We start from the raw sequence: 18,124 nt of genomic DNA, 5'->3' as shown, positions 1-18,124 counted from the left end.
ATTTATAACTGGAAAATTATTAGCTACATTACTGGCCATAATTACATTATTGGTTGTTACGATACTGTATGTTTGACCTCTATTATTTCATAAATTGAATGTATGTCTCCCTTTGTGGTGGATTGCAGCCTCTTCGGGGTCTAACCTGCCGTCACCTCCACAATCCAAATGCAATCAAATAATACAGAAGAAGGATAGTAGGGTAGATAACGGCGTTGATAAAAACAGTGTCACTGCTTACAGCAGGGCTGTCAAACAGCGTGCCTCAAGGGCCAGCGTCCTGCATGTTGTAGAAGTTTCTGTGCTTCAGCACACCATTCTCAGGCTTCGAAAAAACAAAAAAACAAACAAACAAACAAACAAACAAACAAAAAAAAAACTTAACGGCAGTCTCAATGCAATCAGCTGTGTTTGAACTGGGAAAGTCCCAAAACATGCAGGATGCTGATCCTCGAGGACTGGAGTTCGACACGGGGTTATAGCTTGAGAGTTTAGTCATTCATCACATACAGACACACACAGATGAACACGACCTGAAAATAATGTTTTATAAATGAACCCTTATACTTATGGAATGATGCACACACACACGCACGCGCGCACACACACACACATACACACTCTGTTCTTCTCCTGTATTTGATAGCACTTTGCAATTTCCATTTCAAACACCGCTACGTCTCCAAGAAGAGATAATGATGGAGTTTGAGGCCAAAGGAGCACTCATCTCACACCCAAACATAGCTGAGCAGGAGGTGTGTGTGTGTGTGTGTGTGTGTGTGTGTGTGTGTGTGTGTGTGTGTGTGTGTGTGCAGCAGGTTAACAGTAATATCAGTTCAATGTTTACCCTGCAGTGCTGACAGTTCAGTCTGCGTGGGTGTAATGATGTGGCTGTCTAGGATAATGAATACTGAACATCAGGATTAATGACAGTTATTAAAGTTCCGTTTCAGGCCCCTACCAACAGTGTTTATGTGTGTGTGTGTGTGTGTGTGTGTGTGTGTGTGTGTGTGTGTGTGTATGTGTATGTACCATATTTTTCATCTTTAACACTCCTGCAGCCTGTCAGGATACCGTAAAGCTCTGTACAGTAGCCAGTTTACTGGACATTAAACTAAACAGTGAACTAGCCTCATCTTTAATTTGCGTAGTTTCAGTTAGTTTTTTTTTTTTAATTAAATCTGTCAACAAAATCAACACCATTAAGAAGTGAGCTGCCATCATGTTACACTACTGTTAGCCTCAAGTGAATGGGTGTGTCTGGCCTCACAGTGAAAATACGCCCGGCTGGATCCCAGGGTTTCGGACTGTTCTTTCTGTGCACAGACGGGTTTTCTTCAGAGGCTGTGGCTCCCACTCACAGTCCAACAAGAAGATGTGTTTGAGGTTAATTGCTGATTATAAATTCCTTGTAGCTATGAATGTGAGTCTCTCCTATTTCACCAATTAATGGACGTCACACAATCCTTTTGGCAGTAAAGCGGCACAGAAGCTGGATGGACGAGAGTGTTTTATGTGAAATGCCTTTTATACGATCATCCACTTACACTCTCCAGATGAACCCACGGTCACACTTTAAATGGGAGGTATTGGAAGAGCAGCTCATGGTCAGATGTGGGAAAGTGACACAGCAGCCATTTTATAAGTCTGCAGCTCTCCTGACGTGCCGCTGCTTGTCTGTCATTTCAGTCTCGGGGGGGAAACTGTACGAGAGGCTGAAGAACGGAGCCTGCATGTGCTTCCGAGCAGGAAAGACCCTCGCTGCTGCGTCCTTCTGAGGAGGCGTTTGACCTTTAGCACAAATTGCTCTGACTCACACACACAAACACACAATCACACACAAGCATCAAGCTGTTATTCTCATTTTATAAAGAAACAACACAAAACAGAAAGAAAAAAACAGCCTCATTCTGAAGGGAAACTATAGACACGCTCAATCAATCCAGATCAGGACCGAGTCCTCCCCCTGCGCACACCAGCAGTAATCAGTAGCAAAAGCCAGAGAGATGATGTGAAAAACACACCCCTTGACTGATGGAATTACAATACTCAGCTTGTTTTCAACCTTTTACCAAAGAGGGAAAACTACAATGAATGATTTCACCAAATAATCCAAACAAAGGCAAAATTATTGGATGCTGTCTTTGTTTTTTGTTGTTTTAACCAGTACGCATGAAGGCTGAGAGATGTCAAAAACTCTTTGAGGAACATTTTTAAACTAAAAACATATCCAGTATATATATATATATATATATATATATATATATATATATATATATATATATATATATATATATATATATATATATATATATATATATATATATATATATATAAATCTAAAGTGGTTTGTTAAATTTTAATTACAATGGAGCCTTCAGTTCAATTTTAAAAATGGACAAAAAAATTCTGGTCTGACAAAATACTCGATGATATTGTACATTTAATCCATCCATGGACCACTTTATCTGCTGCTCGGACAAAAACAACTGGTCATGGGAAATCAGTAAATTAGAGACTGAGCAGTGCAACAGAATGGAGGATGAAACCCGGTCGAGGACACTTTCTAAAGGAGAGAAAACACGTGAGCGGCAACAGATTCTGAGCAACAGAAGAGCAAATAAGACAGAAGGACGTTGCGTCAGGCCGCATATACACTGCGACACTGCGCCTGCAGAAAAACACTGTTTGCACCATTAGGACAAAGAAGACCCGGCTGTCGTCCACCAGGAGCGTTCAGACCGAGCCCGAGGTCTGTGCAGACGGCACGAGGAGTCCTTGAACACAACACGGGTTTTTCATACCGCAGCAGACAAACAGGGAGCCGCGTCTTCGCTATTCTTAATGAAGATTAATGCCTTTTACTTTTAAACTGTCATTGCAGTATTATTCAGCTGCGGCACACAAATGGATCCTGGGGAAAAACAACCAATGCAGCAGTTACACTTAAATCAATAAGACGGCAGAAAAACTGATTCCACCTTCTCGATCCACCACCACAAGCTTTCAATCAAATGCTTCGCAAAATAAACAATGATATTAATTCAACCAGAAGCTGGTATGACCCAGTAAAGGAGGAGAAAATTGAAAATCGTAAGCGGACCAGCACACTCTCTATCTGATATCGACAACAAGCTATTCAGTACAGGTCTGCTTTTATTGGATTTCCTCCCAATAAAGGAGAAAAGAACAAGAAGAGACAGACACCAGGAACACAATGACACAATAAAACTGCATGGATATTCTTGAAGATTTTAACTCGTGAAGAAAAAAAAAGCTCATTTTAACATGAATGGCTATAAAATTACATTAACATTACTTTAAATAACAATAAAAACTAATTTTAACCTCAATTTGAAATAGCTGATGAAACAAATACATTTTCAATAATGTCCAAGTGGGGACTTGAGGTGAAGTTTGCATGTTCTCCCTGTGACAGTTTTCTCTGTGTATTCCAATTTGACTCCCACAGGTCAGAAAACTGATGACTCTGAATTGTCCTTAAATTTTACATAAGTTTGACCGGGTTGTATTCTACCTTCACCCACAGTCAAAAGGTCTGATTAAAAACCGATTAACAATTAAAACGCCCGCTTAACGCTGTCCTTAACAGCAGTGTGAGCATGAGCAAGGCGAACCGACCGGCTCGGTCTAGTCTCATTTCAACACAAAAGACCACTACTGCAAAGACCAGAAATAAATCATGTCAACATGCAGTGTGTGTTCATTTCCAGGTGTTTGATCATAATCCAACAACGGGAAGCTGGGGCGATGTTTCACAGGGGCACACAGGGTGAAGCGGTGACATTCCGTTCAGCTGCGGCTGCTCTCCAGGCGCCGGTCAGCAGTGCTGTGCTTCTGCAAACAGGGCAGGTTAAATCAATCATTTATGAACTGAAGCTCAGACATACAGACCCTTTAAGTAGGTTTATATGCTTGACAGTTCAATCCGTAGAGACTTTGATTTTTTTTTTTCTTCTATCCAGTCTGTATTGAAAGCTCTGAAGGACTCTTCCAAAGGTCTCTTAGTAATATATAAAAAAGAAATTAAAGGAGAATATGTGGCATGTAGAGTGTCTTAATGTAACTCTGATGACAATAACATACATTTATTCCTGGTTATATCTTCTTTCATGAGGAGTTTTGTTACTCTATGGTTACTGGGATGTTGAAATACCAGACAGTGAAAGCATTAGACCAATAAGTTGCTGGTTCAATCTCCTGCTGGAGTCAGATCACAGTTCTTCTGACAGAAGACAAACTTATCAAACTAACATAAGAGCCTCTGAGATCTCGTTGTACCAGTTGAAATATCTGATAGGTATTAATAGTTTTCACACACTGAACGCTGTGCCGTACATAATTTATCATGTCAATTCCACATTATACTTACGAATAATTCATTTTTAAACATGTGTGTTATAACAATAAAAGCAGCCAGTGGGAACTGTGCAGACTCAAGAACCAAGAAGCACAGAGATGAGAGCATGAAGGAGCACGCCCCACCTGCCACCGCTTTCTCCACTTGATTGTAGCCAGAAGAGGAGCTATGCCCTCTTATTGAATCTTAAATGATTATAAATCACTTGTTAAATGTTTCTTACAAATCTTTATTTTATTTTTAAGTAAGTTCTTTCGACGCCACATGGTGGGGTTTGCATGCTCTCCTCATATGAATGTATTTTTCCTCTCGGTATTCCGATTTACTCCAACAGTCTATAAATATGCACTGGAGGTTAATTGATGAGTCTAAATTGCACCTGAGCGTTAATATGAGTGTGTGGTGGTCTGTGACGGAGTGGTGACCCGTCCCGCTCTCACACATAGCTGCCGGGACTGGCTCCAGCGCCCCTCGACCATGCACACGACAAAGCAGCGGAAGACTGATAAAGGGATGATAACTTGTTCCACAAATGATACATGGAACTGCTGGAACACGACTTCACTCAAGCTGTCTGCCCCTCTGTCCCGGCGTCACCTCCGTTGAGTTGTGCGCAGTGAACTACTCAAAACGAGGGGTTTTTGTATCATATCTGGGAATACACACCTACTCTCGTTGAAAAAACAAAATGCATTTGCATATAATTGAAGGTGTGTTTTGCCTGGTTCAGTCTGTGGGTGGTGTTTCACACTGAAGCTGACAGAAAAATAAGCAGCAGCACAGTCAACAGAGGAAAAAAAAATCCTTGTTTTTGTGATAGAATAATTACTCAAATGCATTTTTTTTCATCATTTTAAGGTAAAATAGGTGGAGACTGAGTGAATGTGAAAGTCCTTCACATGAACTCAAAAAAGCGCCAGATGAAATCTAATAAAAAATACTACATTGTGCTTAAAACATGAGGGGGAAAAAAAGTACCAGAGAGGCATGAAACCCTGTCACATGGTAGATTTAGCGGATTCGCCCTGCACATGCAGCACGTTTTTACAGATTACTGTTGAAACACTCTGATTCAGACACACACACACTCACACACACACACACACACACACACACACACAGGTCCAACATGATGCAAAGTCACTGTGCTCTGATTAATCTGAGTATAATCCCTGACAGGCCATTCAGCCTCAGCTCTGCAGCTGGTGGGAGGAGAGTGAGTTTACCCTGCGTCCTCGTCTGAGATAAAACAACACAGGATTTTCTGCTGAGGGAACATCCTCTCTCTAAAATCCAGACTGACCTCCCAAAACGCGGCTGGAACGTCACTTTCGCAGACTCTGCCCTCCCGCCCCTCATTACCGTCCCATCTTGAGCCAAATTAGGCTGAGGATGTGATTTGCTGCCTCCTCTCCTCTTTTGTTCACGACATCCTCCTCTTAACTCCCCGGCTTCCTCCACTCATCTCATCCAGCTCGCTCGAGCATCTCACCCCTCTTCTGTGGTGCGTTTTCTCCTTTCTGCTCCAAACACTTTCCAACCAAACGTCCTATTTAGCTTCACTTAAAGACACGTCCACGGGCTCGGCTGCATCTCAGTTGGATTCAGTTATTTGATTCTCCGTCTCGCACCGTCCGTTTGTCAGACTGTCATTGGGAAAGACGTTGGACTCATAATTATGTGAAAATGCACATTATGGGAGAAGCTGCTTCACTGTTAACTGTTCTCAGCAATATTAAAAAAAAAAAAAAAGTGAAAGTAAAAAAAAGTGATGAGACCCACAGAGAGATTTAAAGGTGGAAAATTTACAGATGTCTCAGGAGAAGGAAGGCCACGAGCTGAAGAGATTGGGAGGGATTTTCTTAATCTGTAATACTGCGTCGCCTTTTATAAGATCTTTGTGTGCCTATTTCAACATCTTAATCTTCAGAGGACGTGGTGCCACTCTGCATGGAGGGAGCACAAGAAATGATCACAAATAAAATGGAAATGTTAAACTGAAGTATCTACACGGATCATCTGGAAGTGCAAACCTGGCTGCTGTTCCACTGGTGCTGCAGTGACCATCCTGAGCATTTCAAAACATCAGTGACTCTATGGATGCATAATGTTTTTTCTCTATTTTGTCTGTTTAAATGAGTGCTGTTGTCACACTGTGGCCAATGACCTTTAATAATTTAGGCAACACAGCCGTGTACAAGGTCTCTGAGGCTGTAAACGCACACATATCTGGGAATTATATCGCACTGCCCTTCATGATGTCCACAACACATTAGCGAGCTAGACAAAAGCCAATAAGCGGGGCTGTTAGGTTCAGTACATCACAGGCTGCTGGGCTATAGATTCACTTCATAATGATGTGACCTCAATGTCCCTGAAGTAGATATTAATCTGATTTTTTTTTTTCCAATCCATTCCCATGTTGAACAGGAAAGCAGGAACGGCAGCACAATCACCTGAGTCATCACACAGAAACCTAACAAAACATTTTTCTGTCCAGTCTTACTCAGCTTTCAGCGAGTCACGGCGGTGGCTAATGAGACGAATAGAAGATTAAGATTAAAGTTAATTATGTCTGGTGTGGAAATTCTCAGCCTGATGCTGAAAATCGGGTTGTGAAACTGTCTCTCTTTTGCAGCCCTAAGCCATCGCTTGATTCTCCTGCAGTGGTTGATGCCCAGAATATATAATACACAAGCCCTGAATAAAACATCTTCCATGGCCTGAATACTGATGCTGAAAGAGAGAAACGACGGAGGATGAGGAATAACCGCGAGAAAAAGCAGGAGATGAAAAACAGGCATCGATGAACAGCAGTCCACAGGCAAATCCCCCAAAAAAATCCCGCGACTGTATAGAAATGAATGAATCTGCAGAGCAGCAGGAAACAGTTTTCCCTTCAGAATGCTCTCCTCTTTGACAGATCTGAATCTATCACATCATTCATGTTTGCTCTGAATGGGGACATATGATGAGTTTAGCTGGCCTCTGCTGTTGCTCAAAATGTGCCGAAAGCAACGACCACAGTAGCATCTAATAATAGGCCCGGTGCAGGCCGCGGCCGTCTGTCTTTCACCCTCAGATCAGAGATTACGTCACGACTCCACAGTCTAGTTTTCAAGCCTCTGGCCGCTGCACGTGCACTCCTGTCACAAGTGATACTGCCTGCAGTCTCTTCAAAGTTTCAGCTGAATACGACAGTTTGCTCAGAAGTCTCGGTAATATTTAACTCTTGTAGGATTGGATTTATTATGATTTTATGGCTGTATAATCATCACAAAATGTAGAGTGTTTCTGCCTCATTTTCCAGGACAACTTCAGTTTGAAATCTCTTCGATATTACTGCATGTTTTTGTGGGTTTTTTTGTGGTCACAAATCATAATGACCAGATTATGGGTGAAAAGCTTTTGAGGAATAAAACAGTTAATCGCGGAGGACCTGCTATTATGCTGTCTGACCACAGCTTTACACTGTAATGGATGATCTCTGGCCGCTGGTGAATCACATTCTTTAGTGTCAACAGGCACCAACTCATTGCTGTAATGTTCTCCTGAGGATTAATGAACTGCCACACAAATAAATGAGGCCATTTGTTAGATGTGAAATGACGAAGGTGACGTTTGACTTTGACTCCTGTCAGAAAACTGTCACAGCTGCATTGTAATAGATCACACAACATGTCAGAGGACCAGGGACGAACCCCCTCCTGTCTGAAAGCCTCACCGAGGGATCAAACTTCAGCGACTGGGATCAAACATCTGAGAAACAAGCTGTTTGCACTTGTCAGAGGGCTGACAAAAAGATAAGCTTGTGTGGCAGGCTTAAACAAAGTGACAGCAAAGGACGGAGCTAAAGGTCTCTTGATGCAAAGGGTTCAGTAAAGTGGACGACTACCGCTGAAAATAAGGGCTTTTATTCCAAGAAAGCCTGACGGCAAATTATAAAAAGCAAAGAGCATTAGAGGCACTGAAAAGACAAGCAGTAGGTAAGTAAGTAAGGTTAAAAAAAAATTGATGTTGGGACTCTACAGAAGGATTTCTTCCTCTTCTGCAGCATCAATCTTACTGCACTGCTGAGACACACTTCACCAAATCTAGTGGATCGACTGAAAAGGACAATCAAGCCTTATAAATAATATTTTCTTACTCGCAAGCACACTTTCAAAAAAAGTGTAAACTGGAAGGTAGACAAGGTAAATCACGTTTTTTTTTTACAATTACTGATGATTTTGATGCATGAATCAATAAACTGAATGAATAATACTCAGAGCAAATGGCAAAGAAAACAACTGAGGTGTCGCACAAGATCAGAGTCCTTTGGTGCAGATATCTGTGGACAAACATTCAGCAGGGTAGGAATGTGTCCTGCAGCCTGTGAGAGGGTGAAATCCCTGCAGATCGACTGTTCTTCACATGCCGTCCTGTTCGACTTGGCTCGGCATGTCCTTCTCGCCTCAGCATTCAGCATCTCCTGGCAGAAATCTCTCTCTGCCACTCCCTACCTGCTCAAGGGTGATTTCTATCTCTTTCTCCCTGTTCTCCCTTTTCTTGTCTTCTCTTATCTCGCCTTCCTTGCTCCGCTCTCCTCGTCCCTCCCACCCCATCTGTTATCTCCCAGCTGGATCTGTTTTACGCTGCACTGCAGCAGGCCCAGTGAGGATCCAGGCTCGATGAGTCACCCACTCACAATCTGCTGCCCTAAAGCCCCTGCAGGCATCAACCACATCCAAAGACCCCACTGTTGTCTTTAGGCAGGCATCAATGTACATCTAAGCACGTTTGCGTACATGCTTGCATTTGGCATTCGTTTTCAGGGACTGAGGCCACCTTGCTTGAGGGCAAGGCCTCTGTTGTTCTTCGTTCGTTTCTTATTATTTATTATCGTGACCGCGTGTTTGAACCCAAATTTGATTTCCTAAACATGCACGAAAACTCACCAAATTTGGCAGGCACATCCAGACTGGCGAAAAATCTTATAAAATGGAAAAAATAACCCCATAACCCTATCTGTTCTCCAGCACCACCGAGAAGCTCGGCGTTCAACACCATCAGCCCTGACATCCTGGCGGAGAAGCTGGTGGACCTAGACTTGGACCCCCTGATGTGCTCCTGGATCAAGAACTTCCTGACCAAGCGACCACAGTTTGTGAAGGTGGGTCAGCTCTACTCATCCACCCTGACGCTCAGCACCGCTTCCCCCCAGGGCTGTGTAGTGAGCCCCTTCCTGTACGCCCTCTACACATATGACTGTACACCCATTCACCCCTCAAACACTATTATTAAGTTCGCCGATGACAGCACTGTGGTTGGCCTCATCTCGGGGTGATGAAACGGCGTACAGGGAGCAAATACAGGCTCAAAAAAGGCTCAGCAGAGACTCCACTTCCTCAGAGTGCTGAGGAGGAACCATCAGGTGTCTTTCTATAGGGCCACTACGGAGTCTGTGCTGACCAACTGTGTGACTGTCTGGTTTGCGGCCTGCTCCGCCGCAGACAGGAAGGCTCTGCAGAGGGTTATCAGGACGGCAGAGAGAATCATTGGTTGCCCTCTGCCCCCTCCGGAGAGCATCGCAACCTCCCGCTGTATCAGCAGAGGAAAAAAGATCTGGTCAGACAGCACACACCCCGGCCAGAAACTGTACAGCCTGCTGCCATCAGGGAAGAGACTGAGATCCTTAAAATGCAGGAAAAACAGGCTGAGGAACAATTTCTTCCCTTGGTCCATTACACTCCTTAACTCTTCACATTTGCCTGCTTGACGCACAGTTACGTTTGCTCTCCTGTCCACATTTTTTTGCTGCTTGTTTTCCATTTTCCATCATCATCTTGAACTTGAAATGGTTACCAAATTGTTACAAAATGGTAAAAGCCCTGGCCCCGGATGGTTTCCCAGCCGAGTTCTATAAAACATTTTGGAAACAACTTGCTCCACATCTGTTAGAAATGTTGACTGAAGCTTTCAATTCAGGTGTACTCCCACAAACTTTAAATCAGGCGCACAGCTCTTTAATCTTGAAAAAAGGCAAAAACCCCTTACTGTGTGGCTCATATAGCCCTTATTAAATGTTGATTTTAAGTTATTATCCAAATTATTAGCCAGACGTTTGGAGCCCATTCTTCCTTCTATATTTCTTTGGACTAAACTGGGTTTATCTGTGATAGGCATTCTTTTTTTTTTTTTTATCTTGGGAGAGTATTTAATGTGGTTTATAATCCCTCACCTGCAGAAGCCTTGATAGCTTTAGATGCAGAAAAGCTTTTGATAGAGTGGAATGCGATTATTTATTTTTTACTTTGGGAAAGTTTGGGTTTGGGGAGAAATTTATTTCCTGGATCAAACTATTATGCGTCTCCAATAGCATCTGTTAGGACAAACAGCACAAATTTAGAATAATTCCGGCTGTATCGATCCACGAGGCAGGGTTGTCCTTTAAGTCCTCTCCTATTTGCCACTGTAATGGAGCCACTGTCGATTGCTCTGAAGTCTCATCCAGATCTTTCGGGCATAATTAGAAATGGTGTAGAATCGAAGGTGGCCCTTTATGCAGATGACCTGCTGTTGCTGGTTTCTGACTTCTCACGGTCTGTTCCAGCAGCGCTTTCAGTTTTAAATCAATTCGCTAAGATTTCTGGATATAAGCTAAATCTTAGTAAAGGTGAAATTTTGCCTGTTAACAAGTATGCAAAAGAATATCCCTTTACAAATTTACCATTTAAGATTTCTGACTCCGGTTTAGTTTATCTTGGTGCACACGTGGCAGATACTTTAAATAATCTTTATCAGAAAAATTTTCTCTCTGTTCTTGCACAAATTAAATGGGCCGTGCAGCATGAAGCCAGATGGTGTTAGTCTGCAGCCAAGAGCAGATCTAGAAAAGCAAGATATATAGGAGTTTAGCTTCTTGTGCTCACCTAGAGAGAGAATCTTATCACATGAGACTATATGGGATTCATTTGGATGTGACTGTAACGAAGAAAAAAAAAAAGAACTCAGTGGAGAGCAGTAATGAGGCCTGAATGCAGGGGTGGAAAAAGTCGTGTAAATAAGTCCTATCCTAATATATTAGAAGCAGCTTAATGATTCTAAATTTATAAAATTGACATTTATTGCACTGTTCAAAAATACAATTCAGCTTTTAGTTACGTAAACATATGTACATGTAAAAAACATTGGCTGCAACATGCAGATGATTTCAACAATATATGATTTAAAAAAAAATAAAAGCAGATCACCTCCTGAAAACTGTACTGACGTATGATTAAAATTGCATTCCTGATGAAAATACACCAAGGTAATACAAATAACTGCTAGAAACAGTCATGTGAGCATTTATGGATGATTACTTCCACACTTGGCTTCAGGCAAAAGCGCTTACACACCGACATGGACAAAAAGATGCTTATTTAATGCAACAGAACCGCAACGTGACGTTAAACACTGTAAGGAAGATCATTCGAGTGAATTGACATGTTGTGGCTGCAGACAAAATGAGGCGTGTAAGGAAACCTGTCAGTTTTTAGACTCTGGGAGGAGGAGGGGAAAAAAATGCTTTATTTGGAAAAAGCTGCACAAGCAAAACCCCCAAAAGACTCTTCTTTTTGCTCCCCTCCCTCACAGATCTTGGCAACATTTCACAAGCTTCCTGTCTTCATCCCTCTTCTTTCTCTCTCTCTCTCTCTCTCTCTCTCTCTCTCTCCTGCAGCTCCTGCCTGCTGTACACACTCGACGTGTTAAAAACGTGTGCTCAAAATATCAAATACGGTGCTGTAAACCAGATATTCAATAATACGGCACAATATTGATCTTCTTCTAAGTCATTAAGAAGTTGGATTTTGATAAAATGCGTCAGCTCACACACACACACACACACACGATCGTGACTGACAGAGTCATGGTGAACGAAGCATCTGGTCTAAGCATGACTCACTTGACTCAGAGGTGAAGTTGACTCGTGACGTAATATGCGACCAGTCATTACCTTAAGACATTTGATGGAAGAACACACACTTTCTTGGCTTAAAACCAAAACAGGACAAAAATACCGCAGTGTTTTCATAGCAGGGGTGTGTTGGAGTTTGCTCCTGGGCCATTTACACCTTGCTTCTCAGTGTTTGGTTGTGTTTTAGAGGCTGTTGGGTCGTGATTCACAGCGGGAATGACATGAATTACATGATATAGAAAGAAAAAAAAAAGAGTGCCTCCTTGCCGTTACCCTTCATGCCCCATGCTTAAAAATGGTTAAAAATGGCTCCAGTTATTAATGCATCGCACTGAGCCGCGATGTCCTTGGCAGTGTGTGCACGTGTGTTTGTGCATGTGCCTTAGTGTAAGAGAGAGAGAGAGATGTCTTCTGCCGGAGAACAGTGTGATTGTGTAAAATAAATTGCACAGTGATCTATGAGCAAAGGTGAAACTGAGGCTATGTATGTGTGTGTGTCTGTGTGTGTGTGTGTGTGTGTGTGTGTGTGTGTGTGTGTGTGTGTGTGTGTGTGTGTGTGTGCACATGTACACATCACAAACTCCCAGATATTTCACGGCATCCTGCCTTTTATGAGCCTTTTCTCTCCACATTGTCCATAAAATCTCCAATGAAGGAATGTGAAGATCCGTCTTTAAAAAAAAAGAAAAGAGATTTCCATGCCTCTCTAAGCAGATGCTGCTCATTAAGCTTCAGACTAAACTGCACAACTAATTAGTGATGAATGACACACTGAGCTGTCTGGTCAATGCAGCATTTTAGGACACAGAATATGGCCCAATCTGGACATAACTGTGCTTGACTTTCCATCAGTAATATATCCTTTCAACGTTTCTCAGCTGATTTGGCCAGCAGCATAAATTAGAATAGTGCAACATTCCAATAGGTTCACAGAAGAACAACAAAAAATTGTCTCACAAAACAGGTTTTTGTATGTCAAAAAAAGAAGAAATCAATTTGGCAAATCCAAACAAACAAGAAAATTAGAAAAAGCTGCAGCTAGGTAGTTTCTGGCATTCGTGCGAAGCCAAAACTTAAGCGATTACCGCCACGCTGCCTGGTGTCAGGACATGGAGTGAAGAGCCAACAAGGGGACAGTTTTTGTCAAGTTCAATCCATCAGTGCAGTCGTCTTTCCCCCCTAAAACTACTATCTGATTATTTAAAATCCCTGTAATCTTTTGATCCTCACTATGTGAGTTGGGGTGGGGTTGGGGCGGAGTTGGGGTCTTTTTATATTGCGTGTGTGTGTGTGTGTGTGTGTGTGTGTGTGTGTGTGTGTGTAACTAGCCAGATTGCGGGGTCACTTCTTACACAAGTCTCGGCGTGGATTATAGAGGCTGTGGCACGGAAACAGAGGGGTTGAGGGGGGAGCCTTCTGCCACTAAGAGTCTGGGGATGAGGATGGTGATGGTGTGTGTGTGTGTGTGTGTGTGTGTGTGTGTGTGTGTGTGTGTGTGTGTGTGTGTGTGCACGCTGCGGGGTTATTGAGTAGCAGACGGCAGAAGACCACAGAGACGACTCGCTGTGAGCTGAGAGCTGACTGAATCACCCTGGGAACAAAAAGGCATCATGAAGAAAGCAATGCTTAAAAATCTGCATAATTACACCCTCTGAATGCGCGCACGCTGAGAGTCACCTCACTGTATGCATATTTACTGATCCAAATCACGGCGTGCGTGCACCACCACCTCTGCATGAGAGGCTGCAGTGGAACATCTGCGGGGAGAGACAGGGCTTTGCTAATGGGTGACAATAGACTCATCACAGTGAATTAACACGATTTGTGCAGCTGTCTGAAGCCCTATGTGTGCTGCTGTCTATTTCCAATCTGATAAATGAGCTCTTGATTAAAAATGAGAAATGTATTCACAGCAAATTGCAATTATTCTCAGTTATTTGTCTTTCTATTGTATGCTTGCATAAGATGAAACTCTGTGATCATATTTCACAGAGTTAATCTGCAGGTGCTGCTCCACAACGTGGTGTCATCAAAACGCATCATCCTGCTGTCAGATTTCAATCAGTCACACAAACTTATGCAAAGTCAGAGGTATTAACACTAGCTGTAACAAATGACAACACTTGGTCGTGCTCCCGCATTGAGTCGGATGGTAATTTGAGTAAATTAACTCCTGCCCACACAAATTGTATCCTTGTTGTCAGTAATTCAGGTCCAACATGTAATTAAGACTCAACTTCTGCACACTATGACCTTCTGCAGACACGCCATGATTAGTGCCACAGCGAAGTCGTTATTTCTCTCCATCTCGGTGGCAGACACTCATGAGGATGCAAAATAATGCAGAGTGGAAGGTGCACTTGAGGATGTCGGGGATGTGGGCTGAACATGAGAAACAAGACACGTGTGTGTGTGTGTGTGTGTGTGTGTGTGTGTGTGTGTGTGTGTGTGTGTCTGTCAGCCTGGTGTCTTGCAGTGAGAGCCTGTGGCTAATTGTCAGTGTCACTGTGACTCACCCCCTAGAAACTGGGCAACTTCCCTCAGACCTCCCAGCTCACACCGGAAACAAAGCTCGCCCTGAGAGACTTGGCGTGAGCTGCAGGAACAGATTCTGCCATACTTCTGATCATTAAAGTCCCAGTGGCCCGCACCCTGCTGGGCTCCGATAGGAATGATGGTTAAAGTCTAAGGATGAGCGCTTTTGTGGAATAAAGAGGGGATAAGGGAGAGATGGGTGGAGAAATCATCCGAATAACCTTGAAACAAACACCTCCTCCTGTGTTTAGGCCAACTGAATAAAAACACACGATGAAGCATTAAACGACATGCGCCTAACTGAACGCATCTCTGCTCTCCGGCAGCAGGCAGGGAGTGCGTTTAGAGGGCGCAGAGGTCATGGCGTGCCGCTGCTGCTGGGAGCGGATTTCCGCCAAGGCGCACTTAACGATTGCATAACATGGTGCGCGTCGGAGTTCCCGTCGTGGTTGGCTGAGACAAACGCTGATTTAAATCGTCCTTCATTCGGGGCCACAACCCGCGCGCGGTACGTGTGTGGGGCTGCCACGAGCCGCAGCTTTGGTGCTGTTTTCGCGCGGAATGTCATGTGAAGGGTACAGGGAGGAACTGACGTCCTCCATGGCTCTATCATCATTATTACCCCGCATTCTGCACCCCCCCCCCCCCCAGACACACAGCGGGGGTGAACGTTCACGTCCTGCGTAAAGGAACCACCGCCAGCAGGGAGGGAGGCTGCACTCTACAAACATGAGTAATAAATTATTCCGTTGGTGCAGTGCTGCACCACGCCAGTGTTTTCAATGGAGAGCATCATCCCGGCACCACGATACGAATGAGTAATCACATGTAGTAACGGAGGGGGGAGCACGCCACTGCCACGCACGCATGCATTAACAACCCGCTCTGATAACGGCAAATCAGGAAATTCCGCAGCAGCGGGTTTGCATTTTGCGCCCTGCTGTGAGCGTGCGGATGCGGGGACTTGGTCCTACCTGAGTGGCTTTGTGGAATTGCTTCTTCAGCCCCGCTACAGACATGGTTGCTACGCGGTGGATCTAACTGGAGGATGAGGCGATGCTGCAGGCGCGGAGGAGCAAATCTCAGTCCCGAACGAGCGTGCTGACGGTCTCGCGTCCGTGGCTCACCCCAGTCTACGGTCTTCACCGGAGGGATCTCCTGTGAGAGAGGGGCTGACGAAAGTCCCGATCAGGCGATTGGATGCCAAAGCCACATGTCCTAAACACGCCGCTGACGTCGGAGGCCGCTCCCGTTAAAGCGGCCGCTTCGCTAAAAGGAGGCTGCAGGTATTTCAGTCCCGGGAGGAGGAGGAGGAGGAGGAGGAGGAGGAGGAGGAGGAGGAGGGGACCACAGTCACCGACATTATATTCAGCTCTTGTCTGACTTTAAGATACGAGAAAAAAAATTAAAACATTATGTAATCTGATTGTGAAACCAATTCGAGAGCAGTAGGGGCTCCAGTGGAGTTGCTCAATGCCACCAGATGGGATTTAAAAACATTTCTCCCCCGAAGAAAGAAAGAAATAGTGGACGATTGGCTCCGTCGTGAGATCGTCAACAATCTTCAGCACCATGGACAGCGCCCGTTTCTCATCCAGGCTGACTGGAGCAAAGAAAGAAACGAAGACACCGCAGGTCCTGCCTGTACAGATCAGCTGAGTCATCCTCACAAAGGACCGAGACGAAACATATAAATAAAAAATAAAATAAATAAATAAAAACAAACAAATATATATATATATATATATATATATATATATATATATATATATATATATATATATATATATATATATAGTGTGATAAAGGTGATAAATATATAGTGTGATAAAGGTGTATCATTTCAGTAAAAAAAATTTTTTTTTTCAAAAAAAAAAAAAAAAAGAACAAATTGGGTTTACTACACAGCTTATGTTCACCCCAGAGAGTATGAGGAACATATGTTTGTCACTGCTACACGTGAACTTTGACTGAATGTTCACTGTCAAACGAAACAGTCGCACCTGCGTCTCCTGGAGTGACTAAATTTTCTGCACAAGACCGACAGCAACCGTTAACCAACATAACTCGAAAACAAATAATAATAATAATAATAATAATAATAATAATAATAATATCCAGCAGGATCAACTGTTTCATAAACTATTGATTTGGCTAGATAAGTGTACCAGTGTGGATATAAATATACTGCTACACTAACCCTTACTAATAAACTTCTCTGGCCTAAATTGGCCACTGAGGAAACCATGTCGGTTTCAGTACAAACCAAATTAAAAGGTGCACAGACTCTTATATTCACTGTCATATTTACTCAGTATCCATTGAGACAGGCCTGTTGTTTGTTGTTTGACACACTGCTATTCTTTTCTCAGGTCCAATATCACACAGCATTAGTTGTTTTGGGATGGCAAAAAGTAGCAGGTACTTATACAAGGGACATGTCTGAGTTAATGTTAACTCACCTGCATGCATTTGTCTGATTTGTCAGGCGCTTTGTCAGCAGACGGCTGCTCCACTGCTGGAGGACTGCTGGGCCAGACAGTCCCATACGGCCACCATCACTGCCCAGGAACAGGACTCGGACTGACAACCACAGAACGGGCCGTCAGATTCTAAATGCAGCCTCACATGCAGCAGTAAACTGTCTGAATGAAACAAACCGGCCAAACAATTACAGAATTTTGAGTTGATGGGCTGAAAAATCTAAAGGCCGCTCAGTTGTGAAATCGAACAGTGTATTTTACCAAATATTTCACAAGTGTTTGAATAACAAAGCTGTTCCTGCAAATAAAGTGCTGGGTGTATGTGCATGTCAGTAAAGCTGTGCCCATTGCTATGCTGTGGGAGGTGTTTTGCACAGTCACAACACTTACTGGGTGTTCAGGCATCTCAACAAAGCATCTATCAAAACACTGATCAAGGATTTTACTGCAGATGGCAAATTCTACATGCTGCAAAGCCCCGTGAGCAAAAATAAGAACACAAATAACAACATGTGGGAGGATGTTTACATTAACAACTCCAGGTAACAGGCTATGGATAAGGCTCAGACATGCAACAAATTATATTTTTCTTTTAATTCATTCAAGAGAATTTGACAATGTCTACACCATCACACTTTTAAGGCCAGACACTGTGATGCATTGAAAATATTGAGCTCCTGTAAAATTATTTTCATTGGTGCTAAGTAATTTTAATAAATATGTTTAGCAGCAACTTCTCGATATATAACAGGACAGAAATAAAACTGAATAAAATGCAATTGAGAA

At 43.2% G+C, this 18,124-nt stretch overlaps 1 protein-coding gene across 4 annotated transcripts in view; it reads right to left on the bottom strand.

Moving 5' to 3' along the window:
* Window positions 1–15,969, bottom strand: part of sh3gl2a (SH3 domain containing GRB2 like 2a, endophilin A1) — a 34,599-nt gene extending 18,630 nt beyond the window's left edge. For all 4 annotated transcript variants that reach the window (XM_030093765.1, XM_030093766.1, XM_030093768.1 and 1 more), the window contains exon 1: window positions 15,830–15,969. In XM_030093765.1, coding sequence (XP_029949625.1) covers window positions 15,830–15,874 — 45 coding nt within the window. In that variant the 5' untranslated portion in view covers window positions 15,875–15,969. The remainder of the gene's footprint in view (window positions 1–15,829) is intronic.
* Between the last annotated feature and the right edge of the window lie 2,155 nt (window positions 15,970–18,124).

This window comes from Salarias fasciatus, chromosome 6 (genome assembly GCF_902148845.1).
Source record: "Salarias fasciatus chromosome 6, fSalaFa1.1, whole genome shotgun sequence".
Lineage (NCBI taxonomy): Eukaryota > Metazoa > Chordata > Actinopteri > Blenniiformes > Blenniidae > Salarias > Salarias fasciatus.
This window is presented reverse-complemented; position numbering and strand designations above follow the sequence as displayed.